General features: G+C 33.7%; 1 protein-coding gene across 2 annotated transcripts in view; it reads left to right on the forward strand.

The window, feature by feature from the left end:
* Window positions 1–230: 230 nt before the first annotated feature.
* The window catches only part of LOC149422798 (glycogen-binding subunit 76A-like), a 170,001-nt gene continuing 150,671 nt past the window's right edge, over window positions 231–19,560 (forward strand). The window contains exon 1 of one of the 2 annotated variants that reach the window (XM_089633512.1): window positions 231–457. Coding sequence is in view for 1 of the 2 variants with exons in the window: in XM_089633508.1 (XP_089489634.1) it covers window positions 3,794–3,897 (104 nt within the window). In the remaining variant the exon portion in view is untranslated. Of the gene's footprint in view, window positions 458–3,756; window positions 3,898–19,560 lie in introns of those variants that run through there. The other variant, XM_089633508.1, reaches the window with a different exon arrangement.

The raw sequence follows: 19,560 nt of genomic DNA on the forward strand, positions 1-19,560 counted from the left end.
AGCAATAAATAGCACGCACACACACCAAAAACAAAACACAATAAAAGTGGATTTAAATGAACTATTATATTTGGTTTATTCTTTTTTGTGTGGTGGTCTAAAGTTGCCTCGCTCTGCTTGGCGGGTGTGCCGCACGCGCCCCGTATCGGCGCAAGTAGTAGCTTCTTCGTCTAGTGTTCGTGTGTTCCCGGCTCCCGCGACCTTCTTTCGTCCTTTCCGAGGCGAGTCGACGGCGGGCCGCGACGATTGTCGGTCGTACCTTCGTGTTCCCTTGTCAACACCGATTCTACGTAAACTAACAACCCAATTTACTAATAATAACAAACCAAACACACCGTTCTTAATTACAACTCTCTTTATCTGTCGTGGTTGATTGTGCCCGCGAGTGACAGCTGTCTAAACGTTAAATACAAAACTTGAGTGGGATATAGCGGACTGTACCGGCTTGGAAAGTGAGGTTAGTGTTTGTTTTCAATTTCACTTTATATGAAGTACTAACAAACGCACGTGAATCGACTATACTCAAAACTTCAGCAGTGTCATTTTTACGTTTACCTGAAATTAACAACGTCACAGTTTCAGCATATTTCAGTAAACATTTCAAATAATTACAACTGCATGTTATCGGCTAATAAATTCGTACATAATAATAAACATTCACTTTAACATTATTATTTAATGTTATGGTGCATATTCAATCAAATTCAATAATAATTTGTTTTAATTATATGCATTTCACTGATATCAATTAATATTATTCTAAAACAAATTTGCATATATTTTTTGGTATTGTTACATTTTATTAACATGATGTTGCATATTTTAAAAATGTACCGCGAGATATTAAAAATTAAACCCATATTTTCTATAAAACAAAACAAAAAATTGATTCATAGACAAAATGAACTCATATAAAATAATAATAAATAATGATGAATAAAATTTTTGTAACAAATTACTGTCACATCAAATTCTATAAAAATTTGTATTTGTAAACAAAACATTACAGAATATTTAAAATTTGGTAGTTTTTTACAGACCGAACACAGTTAGGTCTAATGTCACCTTTCAATGTCACTGCTTGAGGTCAGGCATCAAAATATTTCTAGTTTTTCAAAAATTATTTGCGATTCTACACGATTTTAAACACGACACATGTTTCTTCTTTGTGAAACATATTGAAAATAAAGATGTTACGCTGATAATAAAATAAGCGAAATTACAATCACAAATCCATGGATAACAATTATCTAGGAATTCTACAAAGTTTGTTTGCATATTTACGTAGATAAAAATTATAATTATATACTTTTTTACGCATGCTTTATGCGATATGCGTTTAATTCCCTGAATAATCTATTGTAAATCTGTCTGTAAGCAAGTTAGAACCTTTTATATCTGTTTGAGACTTAAGATAGAAATAAGCTAGCAAAGATATTTTTTAAATTTAAAACTTGGCAGCGCTTAAAATTTTATTCTTTCTGACAAAATGTTTTCTCAGAAATATAAGTTTTCCGTAAAGGACGATTATTGCTGAAGATTAAAACAATTTTAGCTTACTTAGATTATAAATAAAAATACGTGTTTTCAAATAAATCAATCTATTCAATGCGTTTTCCAATCCGCCGTTCAAGCAATACACTTACTGAAAACGAGTATATCTTACTTTTCGTTAATTATAAATCGTAGATAAGTCTTTGTTGTCTATGAGAACCCGTAAACTTATTTTTTCTTGTGTCAATATTATTTTGATCAATGAAGAATACTCTCACTAGACAGACAGCGGTCATTTCATGGCGTTACGAGCTTCATTGACAGTTGGTTGTGTCAAACCCCGTCACATTTGATGACGATCCTATCGACTATCCACCCTTATGAATTTTTGACATTTGAACGCTGTTTCTCGGTTTGTTTTAGCTTCTGATCAAAATATGATCCGCGCGGAGAAAAATTAGTATTGCTGATTTATTAAGATCATGTTAATAACGGGATTGCAGGCCGTTTCCTAATATTTTTTTAGTACATTCATAATACAGGGTGTCCGGAAACTCGTAGTACAAGCGGGAAACTGGTGAATCTACATCACATTTGGAGTCGATTTTGTAGTATATTTTTTTTTTATTTGAGCTTTCGTTATCGAGTAAATCGAGTTTGAAGTTGATTTTTTTTTTTTTTTATGATATTGTTTACAGTAATCAACTACTATAAATAATTCCCTCTTACTCTCCTTACTGATTTATTTTATCAGATTTTCATGAAATTTTATGGCGCTTATACACTTGCGAGCTAAACCACTGAGCCGAACCTGTGAACCTCTGAACCATTCAATGAAATTATGAACCGTTCGATGTTCGATGCTAAGTATAAAGATGACCAAATTTCCACGTTTTATTCCTTTCCAATAATTAGTGACTTGGCTCGCGAAAATTTTGTCATCTTTATACGTACCTATATGTTTCAACGAACCTCAAACCACGAACCACGATTCATGGGAATGAAACGAACCCACTGCAAATGGCGGTTTGCGTTTATATCTCAAGCCCCCGCATATCCAATTTCTACCGATTTATAACAAGTTCCTCCTTAACTATATTTTATTTATCTCTTTCTCTTTTCTATCTTTGAAGATAATATCTATGCATTTAATATGCCGAAACGATAATTATTTGAAATTCTCTCGATAGAAAAAAATCGCAAAGTAAGCTTCGAAAATTATTTAAAACACGTTTAGTTCTGTTATTTTACATGTTATAGCCATGAAAATGAAGCCAGTGTATCTTTAAATGCAAGTAAAGCATTTGTCGAGAGGTTTTTGATCTATTTCAAACGAGTCATGTTTTATTAAATATTTTCACGGTTTTCACTTAATTTTATCTTTTTTTATATTAGCGCGCTCCTTCTAACATTAATTATTTACATATCTCCTTCTCAAACCATCTTTAAACGCTTACTAAAAACGCTTGTTAAAAATAGGCCCGATTCGCCCTTTTCTAGTTTTAAAGATCCCAATAGCTGATGGATATAATGGGAACAAGTAGAAAGGTTCATAGGTTCGGCTCGGAAGTGGATACACTTCATAGCGATCAAAACATTAGCGTCTTTTTTTCCACCATTCAGAATCAAAACGTTGCTTTAAATGGCTTGTTGTGTTTGGTGACCAAATCTGAGTACCCAAGTACTTCCTCACCTTCCTCTTCCCCATCTACCCCTACCTACCTTCAGAGTCACGACGTACGTCTATTGAAGATGTCTCACTGGCTCAGGAAGGTTAGTAGCAGTTGGAACTCTAAAAAAAATCTCAGTGTGAAAGATCAAAAAATGGCGCTAATCTTCGATAATTAAATGTGACTGGGCTCCAACATACCGAAACTATTAAATAAATGGAGCAAAATATATATTTTATTTTCTGTGTTTTAATATCGTAGGAATCTTGTCTATGGCATTACTTACTGCAGGCTAAAACAATAAAATTACAAATCTTTCTCATATACACAACAAACTAACTGTGTATTTCAAAACTTTCTTTAAACACCATCACTTTTCCCCATTTTCTTATATCTACCGATCTCTTCTAAATTTCATAAAATGATTGCATATTTACATATGGCGTATAAAATAAAAAAAATGTTATCTGCCTTTTCAAATCCGCACAAATTGTTTATCATTTTGATTAAAAATAATTACACTTCTAATGCAAAATAATTCTAATACTATAGACAATAATTATATACCCACACGTTCGTGTTATTTTATAACAAAAATATAGATATTCGAGATCGGTAATATAAATTGAATGACTAAAATTATGTGGTGTAATAATTTATCACACAATTTGGCTTCCTGCGATCTGATGAACTCGTCAGAGGGTGATGATTTGGCCAAACTCAATACTATCAGGTAGGTACCCAGATAAATACATTTTAATACGCACCTACACAATATGTGTTTTTTATTTGAAAATATCCTTTTAAAGTGTATTCCTTGAAAATATATTTTTTAAAGTCTACTCATTGAAAATATGCTTTTAAAGTGTATTCTTTAATATCTTTGTGGTGAAACATGACTGAAAATGATAAATTAGTAGGTATTTTTGTTAAAAAAATTGGCAAATATACAGAAAAGTGAGAGACGGTCAGTAGGCATATTTTTATTTATTTGAAAACACCTTTTATCAGTTAGATAACAACGAGAAACAACTATTTCAGCAACCAAAAGTGGAAAATAATGCATTTGACTAGCAATTTTGATTAAACCCAAACCTATTTTGAGTTCTTAGGATAATAGTTTGGATTAAATAAAATAAAAGCATAAAAACTAACCTCAATTCAATAACAATGGTTGCCAATTGAACAATCATAGTTTGGATTAAATAATAAACTGAAAAACCGGTTTTAATTTTAACATAATAACTATTTAAGGATAAACGTAAAGTTCATGAAAATCTGATAGATGGCATAAATTTAATATATATATTTTTTTATTTATTTGTTTAATATTTGTATTTTTTACAGTAAATATACAATGTTTACAAGTCATACTGTTTTAATTTATACTACACTTCCATTAAAAGCATTTGGAGTATAAGAAGAGTATAGTAGGATAATTTGTGAGATTTTCAAGTGAAACTAGGGGAATCAGTTTTTTTGCTAACGGTTTCCGTAAAATATTTTTTTAAATATTTCATAATTTGTTTTTTTTTTAATCATTAATGCTTCTAAATTCTTCTGGTAATTAATTAAATAAATGTTTTCCTTGATGGGTATAATGGTGCTGGGCAAATGAAGTGTGAAGTTTAGGGCATGCAAATATATATATATATTTAAGTCTGGTTCGATTTTCAGTTATGAATGAATATTTATCTTTTTCTTTAATAATTTGAATAATTTATGAAAATGCACTTTTTGTAATTCGCGCTTTAAAATATTAAGACGAATTATTTTTTAGCACCCGTACATATAGATTGAATCACTTCTAAAAAATGCTATTTGTATTACTTTCTTAAAAGAATTGTATTTTTATACGAACAAAAAACCATTCATTCATGTCGCGTATTCAACTTGCAAAAAGTTTATTTAAAAAAAAAATTAACGCCATCTATGAACGCATAGATTAAAACATACGTTATATTTTCCATTTTCGGTTACTGAAATAGTTGGTATTCATTGTTATCTCACTGATACAAATTGTTTTTAAAATTAAATGTTCCTATTAATTGATTCCCACTTTTCTGTACATTTAACAATATTCTATTTGAGTATAGAGACAAATAGTTTTTGATACACTCAGTCATCCCTTCTTCAGGGCAGTAAAACAATCGCTGTTCCTGCGCTGAATAAGGCACGATTGTGCGTAAATTAGGAATTTAAACTTAGATTTAAAAGAGGGATGATAAACGTCATATTCAATTTATTGTATTTTAGAATTTATTTTAAAAACCTTGACGAATCAGTATTAAAAATCGATAGGTTGCATGAATCAGCTTTAACTGTGCTTAGTAACTAGATATGTATAGATAGGTACTTTCAGAAACATGTGTATATTTGCCCTGATGATGGACACAGCAAGACAGTCCATAAAGTTGGTTTGTGCACAAGGAGGTAGCACTGCATGTTTAAGCACCCTATAAAAATAATTAAAAAGCAAACGTATGAAAAAGTCGATCAAATTAAAACGATTTCCAAAATATGACTTCCAACTCGTGGCTTTACGAATGCGGTTCACATAATAGTAGTAGATCCTAGTGCAGTGAGAGATGTAGGGGAAAGCGCGTCAAAATCTAACGATTTGAATTACAGGTTTTCGAAATTGTTAAACGTACTAATTTCGGTTGTCGGTGCATGCATGTGTGATGTGAAATATTCCTACGAATTCCTGCGTAATGCGTGAAATTAATCAAGCTCAATAAACTTATAATTTTCAAAATTGGAATTAAATCATATCAGAAAAGCGGTAAATTCGGTACCAATTTTATTGTATTTTAATAATTGTATATTCTATATTTGTAATATGTATTTCTTTTGTTTATATTTTCATCTGATAATGAGTTTTCAAGTTAACCCACGGTGTTCATTCGAATAGTATTTTTTTGATGGGCAATTTTTCCTAGGATTTTTATTTTTTTAAATTTATATAGTTTAATTTTATTTAAAGTATTATTATAGAAACAAAACATTGTATAATCATATGTCTCCTTGTTATTTATTATTTCTGTTGGTGCATTAATAATCAGTTATTTAAATTATTAACATTAATAATTTCTCCAAAGAAACGTCACTATCTCACTGACAGTTCTTTTTTAAATTTTTCTCTGGCATGTAGGTACCATAATATTGAAAACAAAAGCGAATAACTTCAACACGACAAACATGACGATTTCACGTTTGAAAAATAATTTCTTCCAAAATAATAAAAATTCCACCATCTTGAAACATAAAACAGAGGTTACAAAAAATTTACAGACAAACGAAATGCAAAACTGTCGAGTTACAACATTTTTTTTGCACCAAAACACGTTTTTCAATTATCAAATTTTAAAGATGTTGTGCTATATTTTTTTCAAATGAGCAAAAAAACTCAATATTTAACGGAACTTCTAAAGAAAACTTTTTAATTTCATTTTCTTCAATTATCATTTTTATAAGAAAATGTTGAAGGTCAAACTGTATCTCCTCGTTATGCCCGGATTACATGTAGGTACATATCTCGACCCCTAGACTCTAGACTAGACGAAACTATTATACAAAATTCATCCCGTTGATGGCGCAGTATTTTTTTAACTCGTTTTGACGACGACCTTCTAAAGAACTTATTTTAATCACCCCAAGATTCTGAAATAATACGAGTAAGTAATCCAGCAATTTCAAGGGATTTATATAAATTTTCAAGTGAACACTTTACCATCGGTGAATAATTTCGATAAGCATAAGGCACTTAAACCACGTCTACAGAATTTTATAAGTGGTTGTTGTATTCGGTTTCACCCGAGTATTAACTGTAAAATTTTTTAAAAAATGCGCTAAGCTCAAACATTAAATAAATCAACCTTTCAATCAAAATCAATCATTTAAAATATTAAAAAAAAACCTTCCTATCCAAGAACTGAAATCGACAACTCCATTGTACACTCACTGTACAGGATTTTCCAATAAGAGGTGTTATTTTGAATTGCCCGCTATTTCGGTAGATGCTACTTTTGAAGTCATTTTTTGATATTTGACAAGTAGAAACTACGCCATTAATAAAAATGGCACGATACACGCTTAAACAACGCATTTAAATTATTAAAATTCACTTGAGTGAATCAAATGCAAATCATATTGAGTGATGAGGCCCATTTCCACATCGGTGGCTTCGTCAACAAGCAAAATTGTAGCATCTGGGGCTCGGAAAACCCAAGAGTTATTGTTGAAAAGCCTCTCTATTCTCAACGTGTGACTGTTTGGTGCGAAAATGATGCTGGAGCAATAGTTACGGTGAATGGATTGCGCTATCGAGAGATGATTAATGCTTTTTTGTGGCCGGAATTGGATGGTATTGATCTGGACAGCGTTTACTTTCAACAGGACGGCGCTACGTGCCACACAAGCAACGAAACTATTGATATTTTATAATTGAATATCTAAATAACACCTCTTATTGGAAAACCCTGTATATTAACTGCTGTAATGTCATCCGATTTCAGAGAAATGCGTATTTGTCCGCGTGTGTGTACGTGTTTGCCACTAAAAGTCAGTAAAATGTAATGTCATCAATAACGACTCTATCTGCCGAGTTTCAGCTCGATCGGATGTCTGGAAGTGTGTTAATTTCAGTTTACAAGATTTGCATTCATTAATTCTCGAAAAAATAGTGAAATTCAAATAGATAACTTAATAATATTATTTAATTCAAATTCTGTGTTTCATCATTTATTATTCACATGTAGATTAGGTATTATAAAGAGAAAAAAAATGTAACAAGCAGTAATTGTTTAATGAAACACTAGTATATATTGAATTATTTCGCGGATAAGAGATAAGCCGCCATAGCTCAGTGGTCAGAGCTGTCGACCGGAAATCGAAGGGACACGGGTTCGTCTCCCGTTGGCGTCATGTATCTTTTATCAGGAGATTTTTCAATGGGGATGAGTGTTTCAGGCGAATAATTATTGCTTGTAAAATAATTATTATAAAGAGAATTTTGACTGTCGTAATGTCAGATTTAAATACAAAAAGCCACTGGCGCACAGACACAGCAAAAGATTTACTGAAAGAAAAGATCTGAAAATTCCACGAGACCTCGCGCAAAAGTGACAAAGCTAATAAATGAACAATTCATGTATTTAAATGTCTGAATGTACCTAGCTTATTATATATCTATGAATACATAAAATTAACTTAAACGTACTTATCATTAAAAAAAATGTATATACCTATGTTTTCATAAACAAGATGTACGAAGAAATTTATTTTATTAAAAATATTAAGATAAATTGATTTTTTGGTGGAATCTGTAGACGAGCTTTGTACAACTATCTTTTTTGTTTTTTTAGTAAACATTGGTTTTCATTATGTTTGTAAAAAAAATGCGTAAATTTATAATACTTAAAATCAAGAGATTTCGCGTTATCCTCTCTGATAATTTGGCAGCAACTTGAGAAAGGCGGTTCCTCCCTTCGGCCTGGCGGCGAAGGAATTTCGGCGTTTGACAGCCATTAATTAAATATATTTAGGAAACTGCGTGTTACGAGTATATATGGCTTGGAAATGCCAATAATTTTTATGAAACCCATTTAAACATACTTCAAGAATTTTGGAAGTAATTATATTTTGCTAGGTTGTCCAACATGGAGAAAAATGAGTTTTGCTAATTTATTAAGAATCTTTTTAAATTATTTGTAATCTGGGTAAAAGCGGGATTGTAGGCCGTTTCCTGATAAACTTTTGGCAAATTCCTAATTTATCGGAACACGTGTTCATGCACCTGCATTTGCCTTGATAAAATATAATAACGAAATACGTATCAGGATTTCTATGAACACATAACATTCGTACTAAAAGTTTACCAGGAAAACTATCAATTCGTTCGTTAGGGATCTTGCAAGCCTGGATTGCGAATAATTTGAAGAGATTCCTTAATAAATTAGCAATACTCATTTTTATCCATGTGGGTTGTCTATTACGTATGTCAAATAATTGGTTAAACTAAAGCAAAAAAAGACAGCAATACTTCCCTACTGTATTTTGAAATAAGTAGTAAAACAGTTATTTAAACATATTTGAAGCCTGTGCGGGTTTACTTCCCAATTTTTTGATTGTATAAAATACTTTGAATTTTTATTTTACTATTGCCTGATTTTAAAGTTCATAGGATTGGTAGTTTGTGATCGTTCTATGTGCATCTCAAAACCCGAAGTGCAGCTAACCACCGATGCACTGTCAGCGCATTTAAAAATAGCCCCCGCAACAGCTGACTTCTGTAAACACTAATAATAATATGCCAACAAGTTGCGCTGCTCTACGGTTCAGTATTCCAACAACTTCTTTAGGGTAATTTCATACCTTAACGACTTTACTAATTACGTACACATCTATTTTTAACGATTTATTTTTTTATTCATAATATGTCTTTTTGAAATAATATCGTACAAACGGATGTGTACACAGGTAATTTGAGTAATTTATGGACTGATAGGTGAAATATTTTGAATAACATGAAGGAACCGATGGATATAAATAAGCACAGCTGATAACGATGATAGTTCCGTTGTCACCTATCCAGCCTTCGTTAGAACGAAGCACACTTAACAGAAATAGATGTTGCAACAGAGGTCTCAGCGGTAGGACCGTTTGGTATAATTTCTTCTTTTTTCATCAACTGACACCCGGTACATGTAGCAGAGTGGACAAATCATCGGGTTACCACCTCGGGACTCTTTTGATGTTAGCTTTATCAGGCGTGTAGCTTTGCATAGGCCTACATCAAATCCTAAAATGTGTTCACTTTTAGCGATTTTTGGCGGTTATTTCCCATCCGAAGCCGATAGATGGCTTGTTTTGTGTCGTCAGCCCATTTCATATAATAAAATGTGGGTGACGTCTGTTTGTCTTCCGACCAAGGTCGCACTTGGATAACTTTGCATTCCACATGCCCGGCATTGTCCCACCCGAGTGTGGAGAATGTGACGGTTATGTCGTCGATACAGGTGCTGCGTGTTTCTAAAAGGGCCATTGTCCGTTTTTACAAATTTCACGAGATGTACGTAGAATTTGCTCTTTTAAGAAAAGTGATTTTCTTGTATAATATTGCCCCCGAAAATAGAAAAATCCTCTCTCAAAATCGAAAGGTTTTCTAAAATTCGGAAGGTACTTTTATTTCTAAAATTCGGAAGGCCAAGTTGCAAAAAATTCATTTGAATTTAAACTTGTAAATGCCACATTGATCTCCTGTATTTTGAAATTGAAAATAGTGTATGCTTTTTCTCTCCCACTCTAATCAATAACTATCCCACTTTTGAATTCTTATCATAAATAACCCTTGTAAAAATTTCATCTCTTCTCGTTTCAACTAAATAATATTTGAATAACATTTTCTGGTGGACAAGGCTCCTCCACTGCCTGTTGAGCCTAAGATACCGACGCACCGGACGCCAGTGACACTTGGTCATTGTCTGTTTCTCCCACCTTCCACTTTTCCATTAACTATTCTGCGCTGCTTGGTGAGCCTAAGATACCGACGTACAGGACGCCAGTGACACATGGTCATTCTCTGTTTCTCCCGCCTTCCACTTTCCAATGACTATTCTGTGCTGCCCGGTGAGCCTGAGATACTGACGCACCGGACGCCAATGACACTTGGTCATTCTCTGTTTCTCCCACATTCCACTTTTTCAATGACTTTTCTGCGCTGCCTGGTGAGCCTAAGATACCGACGCACCGGACGCCAGTGACACTTGGTCATTCTCTGTTTCTCCCACATTCCACTTTTTCAATGACTTTTCTGCGCTGCCTGGTGAGCCTAAGATACCGACGCACCGGACGCCAGTGACACTTGGTCATTCTCTGTTTCTCCCACATTCCACTTTTTCAATGACTTTTCTGCGCTGCCTGGTGAGCCTAAGATACCGACGCACCGGACGCCAGTGACACTTGGTCATTCTCTGTTTCTCCCACATTCCACTTTTTCAATGACTTTTCTGCGCTGCCTGGTGAGCCTAAGATACCGACGCACCGGACGCCAGTGACACTTGGTCATTCTCTGTTTCTCCCACATTCCACTTTTTCAATGACTTTTCTGCGCTGCCTGGTGAGCCTAAGATACCGACGCACCGGACGCCAGTGACACTTGGTCATTCTCTGTTTCTCCCGCCTTCCACTTTCCAATGACTATTCTTCGCTTCCTGGTGAGCCTGAGATACCGACGTACCGGACGCCAGTGACACTTGGTCATTCTCTGCTTCTACCGTCTTCCACTTTTTCAGTGACCACGAGTTTCTCCGTTTGGCGAGCAACGTGTCCAAAGTATCTAAGAATACGTTGTAGGCAGGCAGTTCGATTCCTATTATAGCTCTTCCAGGATAGATACATTTGTTTGCCCAGGCGGTGTCATAGATCAACCAGTGTCCATTGAATTCTGAGCATTTTTCTAAAACATAACTTAAATAACTGGGCCTAAGTGTTCATGTTTCCACACCGTGTAGAAGAATTACGGGGACAATCAGTAGTGCCCGGACGAATCTGATCTTGGTGGTCGTCGGTATGTCTCTGTCACTTCATATCTTTTGCATTTTGCTCTTCTTCTGTCGTGCAAATTCCTTTTTTCACTTCCTTTTCAAAGCTTTCTTCATCTCTTACGTACGAGGAACCAATTGTGGATAGAATTTTTCAACTCAAGATCTCTGTCTTACCGGGAAAATGCCTCTAACCACTCGGCCATTGGGGCATAACTATTTTACGTCATTTTTGTCGATCTCATACTTCAAATTCAACATTACAATATTATCTTCTACTAATTTCTCCCATCGTTTTGGCTGCTATATAATGCTAAATGTATAATGTATTCCCTTTTCCGTATTTTGAATGGGTGATAGAACCTGAAGGGTAAATTCCTAAACAATGATAAAATAAATACCCGGGTAAAATGATCTCCCGTTGGATTTTTAATTTTCTTGTCTGCCTTCGAACTTTAAAGTTTGAACAATCCCTTTACATCCATTCAAACTTATGGCAACTATTATCAAGGAATGTCCGTTTCGAATAAGGAATATAATTATTCGTCGTAATAGTTCTACCTATTCATTGTTCCTTCTTGTAATGTGATGTGTGTGTGTGTGTTTGTACCAGTAAGAGGATTTGTTCGTTGTTCCGACTCTGGGAGCGGAACGGACGGTCACGCTAGGCCCGTTTTACAAACCATCTCACTGCGTCTAGCCTGTCTTCTGTCACGGACTCATATTATACTGTAATATATTTTAAACTGCACTGTTTACAAAAAAATATAATATATTCCATGACAAGAATCAATAGGAAATGCAATCCTTTCAATCTCTCATCACTATTTATTATTTTAAAAACATTACAATATTGTTCATTTTAAGGCCTTTTAAAAATAAATTGCGTAAATATACTAAAAAAATGAAAGTAGTTACCTTACCTACACGGAAAATAAGAATTGCAAAGTTTTTAAGAATCTCTTCAATTTTTTGGTAAACTGGTTAAAAACGGGATTGCAGGCCTTTAACGAATGAATTAACAGGTTTCCTGTTAAAATTTTAGTATATTTCAAATTAGTTATTACATGTTCCAACATCGCGATAATATTTACAAAATTCACACGTTGAAGGCCTGCACCCCGTGTTTAACCGGATTATCAATAATAAGAGATTCTTAATAAATTAGCAATATTTATTTTCTCCGTGAAGCATTCTAGCAGAACTAAAGCTTGCCGTTTAAAAGCAGCTCCATTGATGCTAAATATGTCGATATATGAATTGGTTCTGTTCAAGAAGAAGTTGCCTTCCCAACCGGTATGCCCATTGGCAAGTTAGTCCTGCAGATTAGAAGATAAAACAGTCTATGCTGTCGGTGACGGAGATAACCATCGGGAACATAGAAATGGATGCTCTACAAGATAGCCAAGTTTGTAAACCATCCACGAATCAACCTGAAAAGTTGTGGAATGTGCACATGTAGGTGGTTCATTCCGAGCACACACGAGAAGAAATATGTGGAATAGAACCACGGGTAGTAGCTAGTAGCTATACTCGCTCAGGTTGAGAAATCTCAGAATTATAAATCAATATACCCCCCACCGGAAGAACTATTGGCAGGTTGATTGATACTACGGCAGAAATATATAATAATCTACGATGAACACTGTCTTCGATGGTCGTCAGGAACTTAGAAAATTATGCTCCAATACAGCAGAGCCCTCGAAAAAACCTCGAAGCAGCCTTTGGAAGTCTTGGCGAATAAGTGGTGGCGTCAAACCCCTCTTTTCTGATGTGCAAAGTTTGTCGTGTAGAGCCACGCATAGTGGACGCACTTTAACCTCACATATGCAGGCCATTTTTAGGATGCGCCCGTATTTTATCGTTCCAAAATCATCCATCTCCGTATTAATGAGATTGTCTCCTAATTTTTATGTCGATTGAAATGCATTATTACTAAAGAGAATATCAGTTTTTAGATATTTACAATGATATTTCAAAAACTCGGGTAAGACGTATGCAATGGTGTGTGGTGACGTCACATGAGACACTATTCAGTACAAATCATAATTTGACAATTTTTAAATTTTATGTGAATACCGCACAAGAGTCCTAATTGCTCCCAACTAATTGGAACCAGTGAGTGGTTGTATTGGTTGAAAGTAGTGAGGAAGGGAAGGAGCTGGAGAAGAGAAAGGTGCGAAAGTACCTGGCTATTCAGATCTGGTCATCAAACACGGCCAATGCCATTTGAAGCAATGTTTCAATTCTGAATGGTGGTCTTTTACCAGGGCGGTACTGAGAGTATCTTCTACTCTAGAACATGCTGCAAATATACGATATATTATTTTGAATAAGTAAATTGTACCACATACAAGATTTGAACCCGCGTCCTCCAGATTGCTAAGCGAGAGCAACCTCATTTATAGTTTGGTCTCCTGGTAGGTTCCGTGCCACGTAGAATCGTTATTGTACCTTTTTAAAGTGTCTGCTCAGAAAATTCTCATTTCTGAGCACAAACTGCCTCCTGTTTTATGTTATGTTTTAGTTTTAATATTCGTGTTTTGTTCTGTCCTGCTGTTATTGTTATTCTAAGTTTTGTCATCATTTTTTATAAACAGTGTATTTAGTGTTATAATATTAGATCTGTATTGGGTAAGGCACACTGTAGGAATAATTTTAAGAACCATTAATGTTTGTTATACGAGTAGTTAAGCGCACTTGAAGTGAAATGACACTAAACTGCGCTATATAAATGCCATGTTATTATTATTATTATTAGAATAATAAATAAAACAACATGATACTATTCTTAGATTAGTAGTAACGTTATCCTTACTTCTATTTCGCCAAATTAACGCGGCTTACGTAAACCGGTGCATAACTACATGAAACTATAATAGTAAAGTAATATTGTATTCTCATGTATGGCTGCTACGTGAACACCTGAACCCACGCCCGACTGCCAACTTTAAATATAATAATTTAAATGTATCTCAGTCATCTCTCCACTTTCATCCCACGGGGAAAAGTGACGGCCGTGACATTGAACTTCAGATGTCATCAGCCAACACTTATTCAACTCTAACTAATTAGTGGGCTTTCTTTTCTACATACTCGTACAGTTGATATGTAAATTCTTGCCGGCGATTAGGTTTCCCGTATTCTAAAATAGAAGACAAATGCGAACTGTTCAAAATTCTGGGAATAATGTGATGTGATGACAGATTTCAAATTCTTTGTAGTCAGATAAAGTTTTCTTTTTAGCGTTCGCGTGTAGGTACCTATTTAGAGAGTTTGTTTTCACCATTGAAAATGTATCACAGCTCAGTTAAAATGCATATTTTTTTTCAATAATATTGTGTGACCTGAAAACCTATTTTTAATCTGGTTATTGTTGACCAACACCTCTGCCATAGGACATCCCAAGTGGTTTGCTACGTTTAGTGAATTAGCAGGGGTGCCCGGGTTCATCGGGCAAGGTTTGTTCAGATCTTGCGTGGCGGGCAGAATCGGGAGAGGTTCAGCATCCCCAAAGATGATAAGGGCCCTGAGGATTTTTTTCCTCGGGGCCTCCTGTGTGGAGCTAATGTAAAAACATCATTCCAGGTATGAAAAATACGTTACCCAATGGAGCACGTAGATAATAGTATGCAAATAATTATATACAAACGGACGAGAGATTATTTTGCTCAGGGCCTCCTGGGTAAGGTTAACGTAAAAAAAATCTTTTTTCTCCAGACTCCAAAAATAGCCACAAACCGCCCATAATTGGCAGAAAATAGGTTTTTTTTCTGGTCCCCTTACTTATTGATGGTTGGCTCTTATCCCGAAAATCCTAGTTTGAGTGATATCTTCTTTTTAAAATTATTTTTATTGAAAATTTTTGCTATGTTGAAACTGTTATAAAAATGTACCAAAATAAAATAAAATATAAAAAATATGTGTAAATACAAAAGTCCCACAAAGGCAAAGCCTTTGCGTGAATATTATTAATTTTTTACTTTTTTATTTTTTTATTTATTTTTTATTTTACACACTTTAGTCCCGATAAACTACTTTTTAGCACGTCTAACGGGTTCTTTACATTATAAATCTTTTTATGGCGAGTTTACAGTTACATTTTTACAATTACATAAAAGAAAAAAATTAAATTTTACAGGAATATAGCAAACCAAAATTATGAAAACATAAATAACAATTTTAAAAGTCTTTAGAAAAATATATCATTGTAAGCTAATACAAATTATTAAAGCTTATCTTATATGATTTTAGATTTTATGATAATGCATAAAACATTAAGTATAAAACAAAGTGATAGTTTCTTGGCATCCGATCGAGCCGAATCTAGGCAGATACTCATTATAAATGGCAATGCATTGTATCAACTTTTGGTGTACAATCGTGTACATACACGCGGCCACATGCGCATTTTCCTAAATCGGACGACGTTAATGTATGAAATAAATGTCGGTCCTACCTGATCGGCATTTGGCGAGGTTGATAGAGTTCTCGACTCCAGTTCCTGGGTAAAAAGGTTCGATCCTCAGTTAAACGAAAAAAAGTTTTTTTTAAGCTTTAAAAGGCATTTAAAAATTCTAGTTGATTTTTTTAGGCTTTCATTTCTAAAAAAATCCGTCGTTTTTTAACTCCCAATTTGAAGATGACATAGCTAATCAACTTTGATTTCAATCGGTCAAGGGGCTCAGACAGATATGTATAATTAATGCAGTCAGTTAAGATAAATATAAAATCATTAATGTACAGGGTGACTAATTTATATTTTTTTTAATAATTGTATATTCACTTTGCGGCATCTTTATAAAAATAATTAACTTCGTTTAATCCACTAATTTAATAAAAAATCATCAAATAATAAATAATGCCTTTTTTGCAGGCCTTAATATTTTATTTAGCCTTAAAATAATAATAAAAAATCATTTCACAAGAGCACGTACAGTTGGTAACGTTTTATATAACAATATATTACGTTTTTTATGGACTGGTTTATAAAGGAACCCATTGGTTTAAAAAAAGCTGAAAAATTATTGTTTTTCTTTTACAAAACATATTTCCACTTTGTTTTTAAAAATGTATTACCATTGAAGAAGATATTACTAATAAATCTAAACGGAACTAGACACAGAAAAGTAAAAAGATAACCGTCACAACTAAAATTGACACCAGTATCTCTTGCATTACCGGGACAGGCGTCTTAAACCACTCGACCTTTTATTAAGCATATTTCAAATTCAGAATTAACAGTATCATCTTGCAACTACATTTTCCCATAACATCTACCTTTTAAAATGGAAACAAAGTTTCTGATGGAATTGGTTTGTAACCTAGATAGTGTATCGGATAAACATATCCGATAGTTATTTATATGATATCTTGACTTTTTAATATACGAGTATTACTAATAATACCACTTTTTTTACAAACCATTTAAAAGGTTTGTCGTACAAGATGGCTGCCAGGCAATTTCCATTCACCATAGATTTGGCTTCAGGGTCATTCGTGCCAAATCGTTTTTTCAAAAATTTTCAGTGATAATTTCCCAATACCTCAACCTTATTGCCTGTAATATGTGAATATTTTGTTTATGTATTATTTTAGTAGGCGTATCAATCTGTTCTATTTCGTCTTGCAATACGCAATACGCAATCATCATGTACATACAGTAATTATAATGGGTATCACGTATCATGAGTATGTCGCGTGTTTTCCAGATGATGCGATATATTGGAGGAATTTTAAAAATAATCAACTGTTTGAGTAAAAAATATTTACAGCTGTTTTGCCAGTGATTAGTATACACGGTATAATTTTATCCAACGCTTCATTAATCAATGATATGAAATATCAACGCATTTCAATTTCTTGAAGAATATTAAAGTAGGTGAGAATCTGGACATTTCGTGTTCCCGTTTATTTTGAACTGTGTGAAGCTGAAAAACTCTCAAAAATTATCGGTGAGCTCTGGCTTTATGATTCTATTTTTATCTGGAAATTCTAGAAAAATGCCATATGGAGTTTGCGAAATCTTTTAAAACGTTAACTAAGGACTTTTGTAGTATTACCTGTAGAAAACAAGACATTTGGCGGGCGACTAATAAACCTGTTTTAAATTTTACACAACTGAAAAACAACAATTTACAATGATGGTTGTTTATGAGTGCCTCGTCGATCACAGCCTCCACGGTTCGAGGAATTAGGCTATCGACTAGCGATCCGAAGGTCGCAGGTTCAAATTGCGGTGTGCACAAGTAAATTTTACTAGATGAATTTGTGTTATTTCGCAATTTATTTATTTAAAACTAGCTGTATCCCGCCACGCGTTACAGTTGCACAGTGTGTCTGGGCAGATAGAAAAACAATGGCGCGTGTTGCTTTTACGTCCAACAGATGGCACTATTTAAAAAAATGTGTTTCCAACAAACATCTATATACTATACCTAAATAAAAACACACACGTATTCGAATGCAACGTTGTGTCAAAATTTCAAAGCAAACGGTGAAGAATTTTTGGAATTTTAAAGATTTGAACAAACGAACACATACATTTTTATTTATATAGAAATATACAAGTATATAGTATACTTGCGGCACGTTCCAGAGTGCAATATACTCTCAATATCGCCCTGGTGTAAGACCAGCATTCAGAATTGAAACGTTGCTTGAAATGACTCTAAATAGATCTTAATAGCTTGGTACCCTCCCACCTTCTTCTTGCCCATCTTTTTCCACTTCCCACTACCTCCAGCCTCACAACATACCCCAATTGGGGATGCCATAGTCTCACTGGCTCCAGACGGTTGGGAATAGTTGGGACTCTTGTGCCGTATTTATATAAAAAAAGTTGTGTAAAATTTAAACAATTTTATTAGTAATGGGATAGTAGCAGTGAAAATGAATAAAAGTTCTAATATAAGGTGTCTTCAATTAACAATCAGGTATTTTTTTTTATTAGGCGACGTCAATTTCGACAAATTATATAACGATAAAACTGGATTAAAATTGCAATTGGAGTAAATTTACTCAATTTAATTAGAAGGAATTATTTTTAATAATTTATTTAAAAAATACTTATATAACTTATATTTCTTGCTACATTGCAATCCAATGAGTAATAAAGTAAAATAAAGAGAAATACTTATTTATTTATTTATTCATATCAAGTTTAATTTGAATAACTCTATTTTAATTTTTGGTTTTTCTTTTATATATTCAATAGTATTATTATTAAATTTCCAAAAAAATCAGTTTATTATTAAACAAGTTCTGCTTTGTAATTATTATTACGCGAGACAGCTATTTCGCCCTAAGGCATTATCAAACTGTGATGTAGCCACTTAAAGACGGTATATTTTTATAATTTATTTATAGAGTACGTATCGGAAAATATTAATGGTTGTTTAAATTTGAATAAAAGTCGTTAAGGTAATGTGTTTCCATATTAATAATTTGAAGGACATTGTGATTTTGTAGTTTCATGGATTATTCTACATTAATTTATTATTATTTATTTGTTCTATAATAATTGAACTCGGTTTGAACATATTTAGGAGTGGCGAGCGAATTATATTTGTTTGTTCAACAAACAAACATAAATCGCATTTTCCTATATATTTTTACATTAGTTCCACATTAGGCACTGAGATTAATTATTTTCATGTGTCATCTTTGAGGATGCTGTGTGGAGGGTATTTTGAGAGAAAGGAAGCAGAGGACATTCTGGGAAGGAAAAAGGTATGAGGGGTTGGTAGGAATCTGGAGGTCAATGTGTCCAGGGGTGACGGACGTAGGGATCTATCCCTCCCACTGCGTTGTAAAAGGATGGGTCGAAAGAGTCCGGCTAAAGAAGTCAAAAG

Source organism: Hesperophylax consimilis, chromosome 7 (genome assembly GCF_061612785.1).
Source record: "Hesperophylax consimilis isolate HC1 chromosome 7, BYU_Hcon_1.0, whole genome shotgun sequence".
Classification (NCBI taxonomy): domain Eukaryota; kingdom Metazoa; phylum Arthropoda; class Insecta; order Trichoptera; family Limnephilidae; genus Hesperophylax; species Hesperophylax consimilis.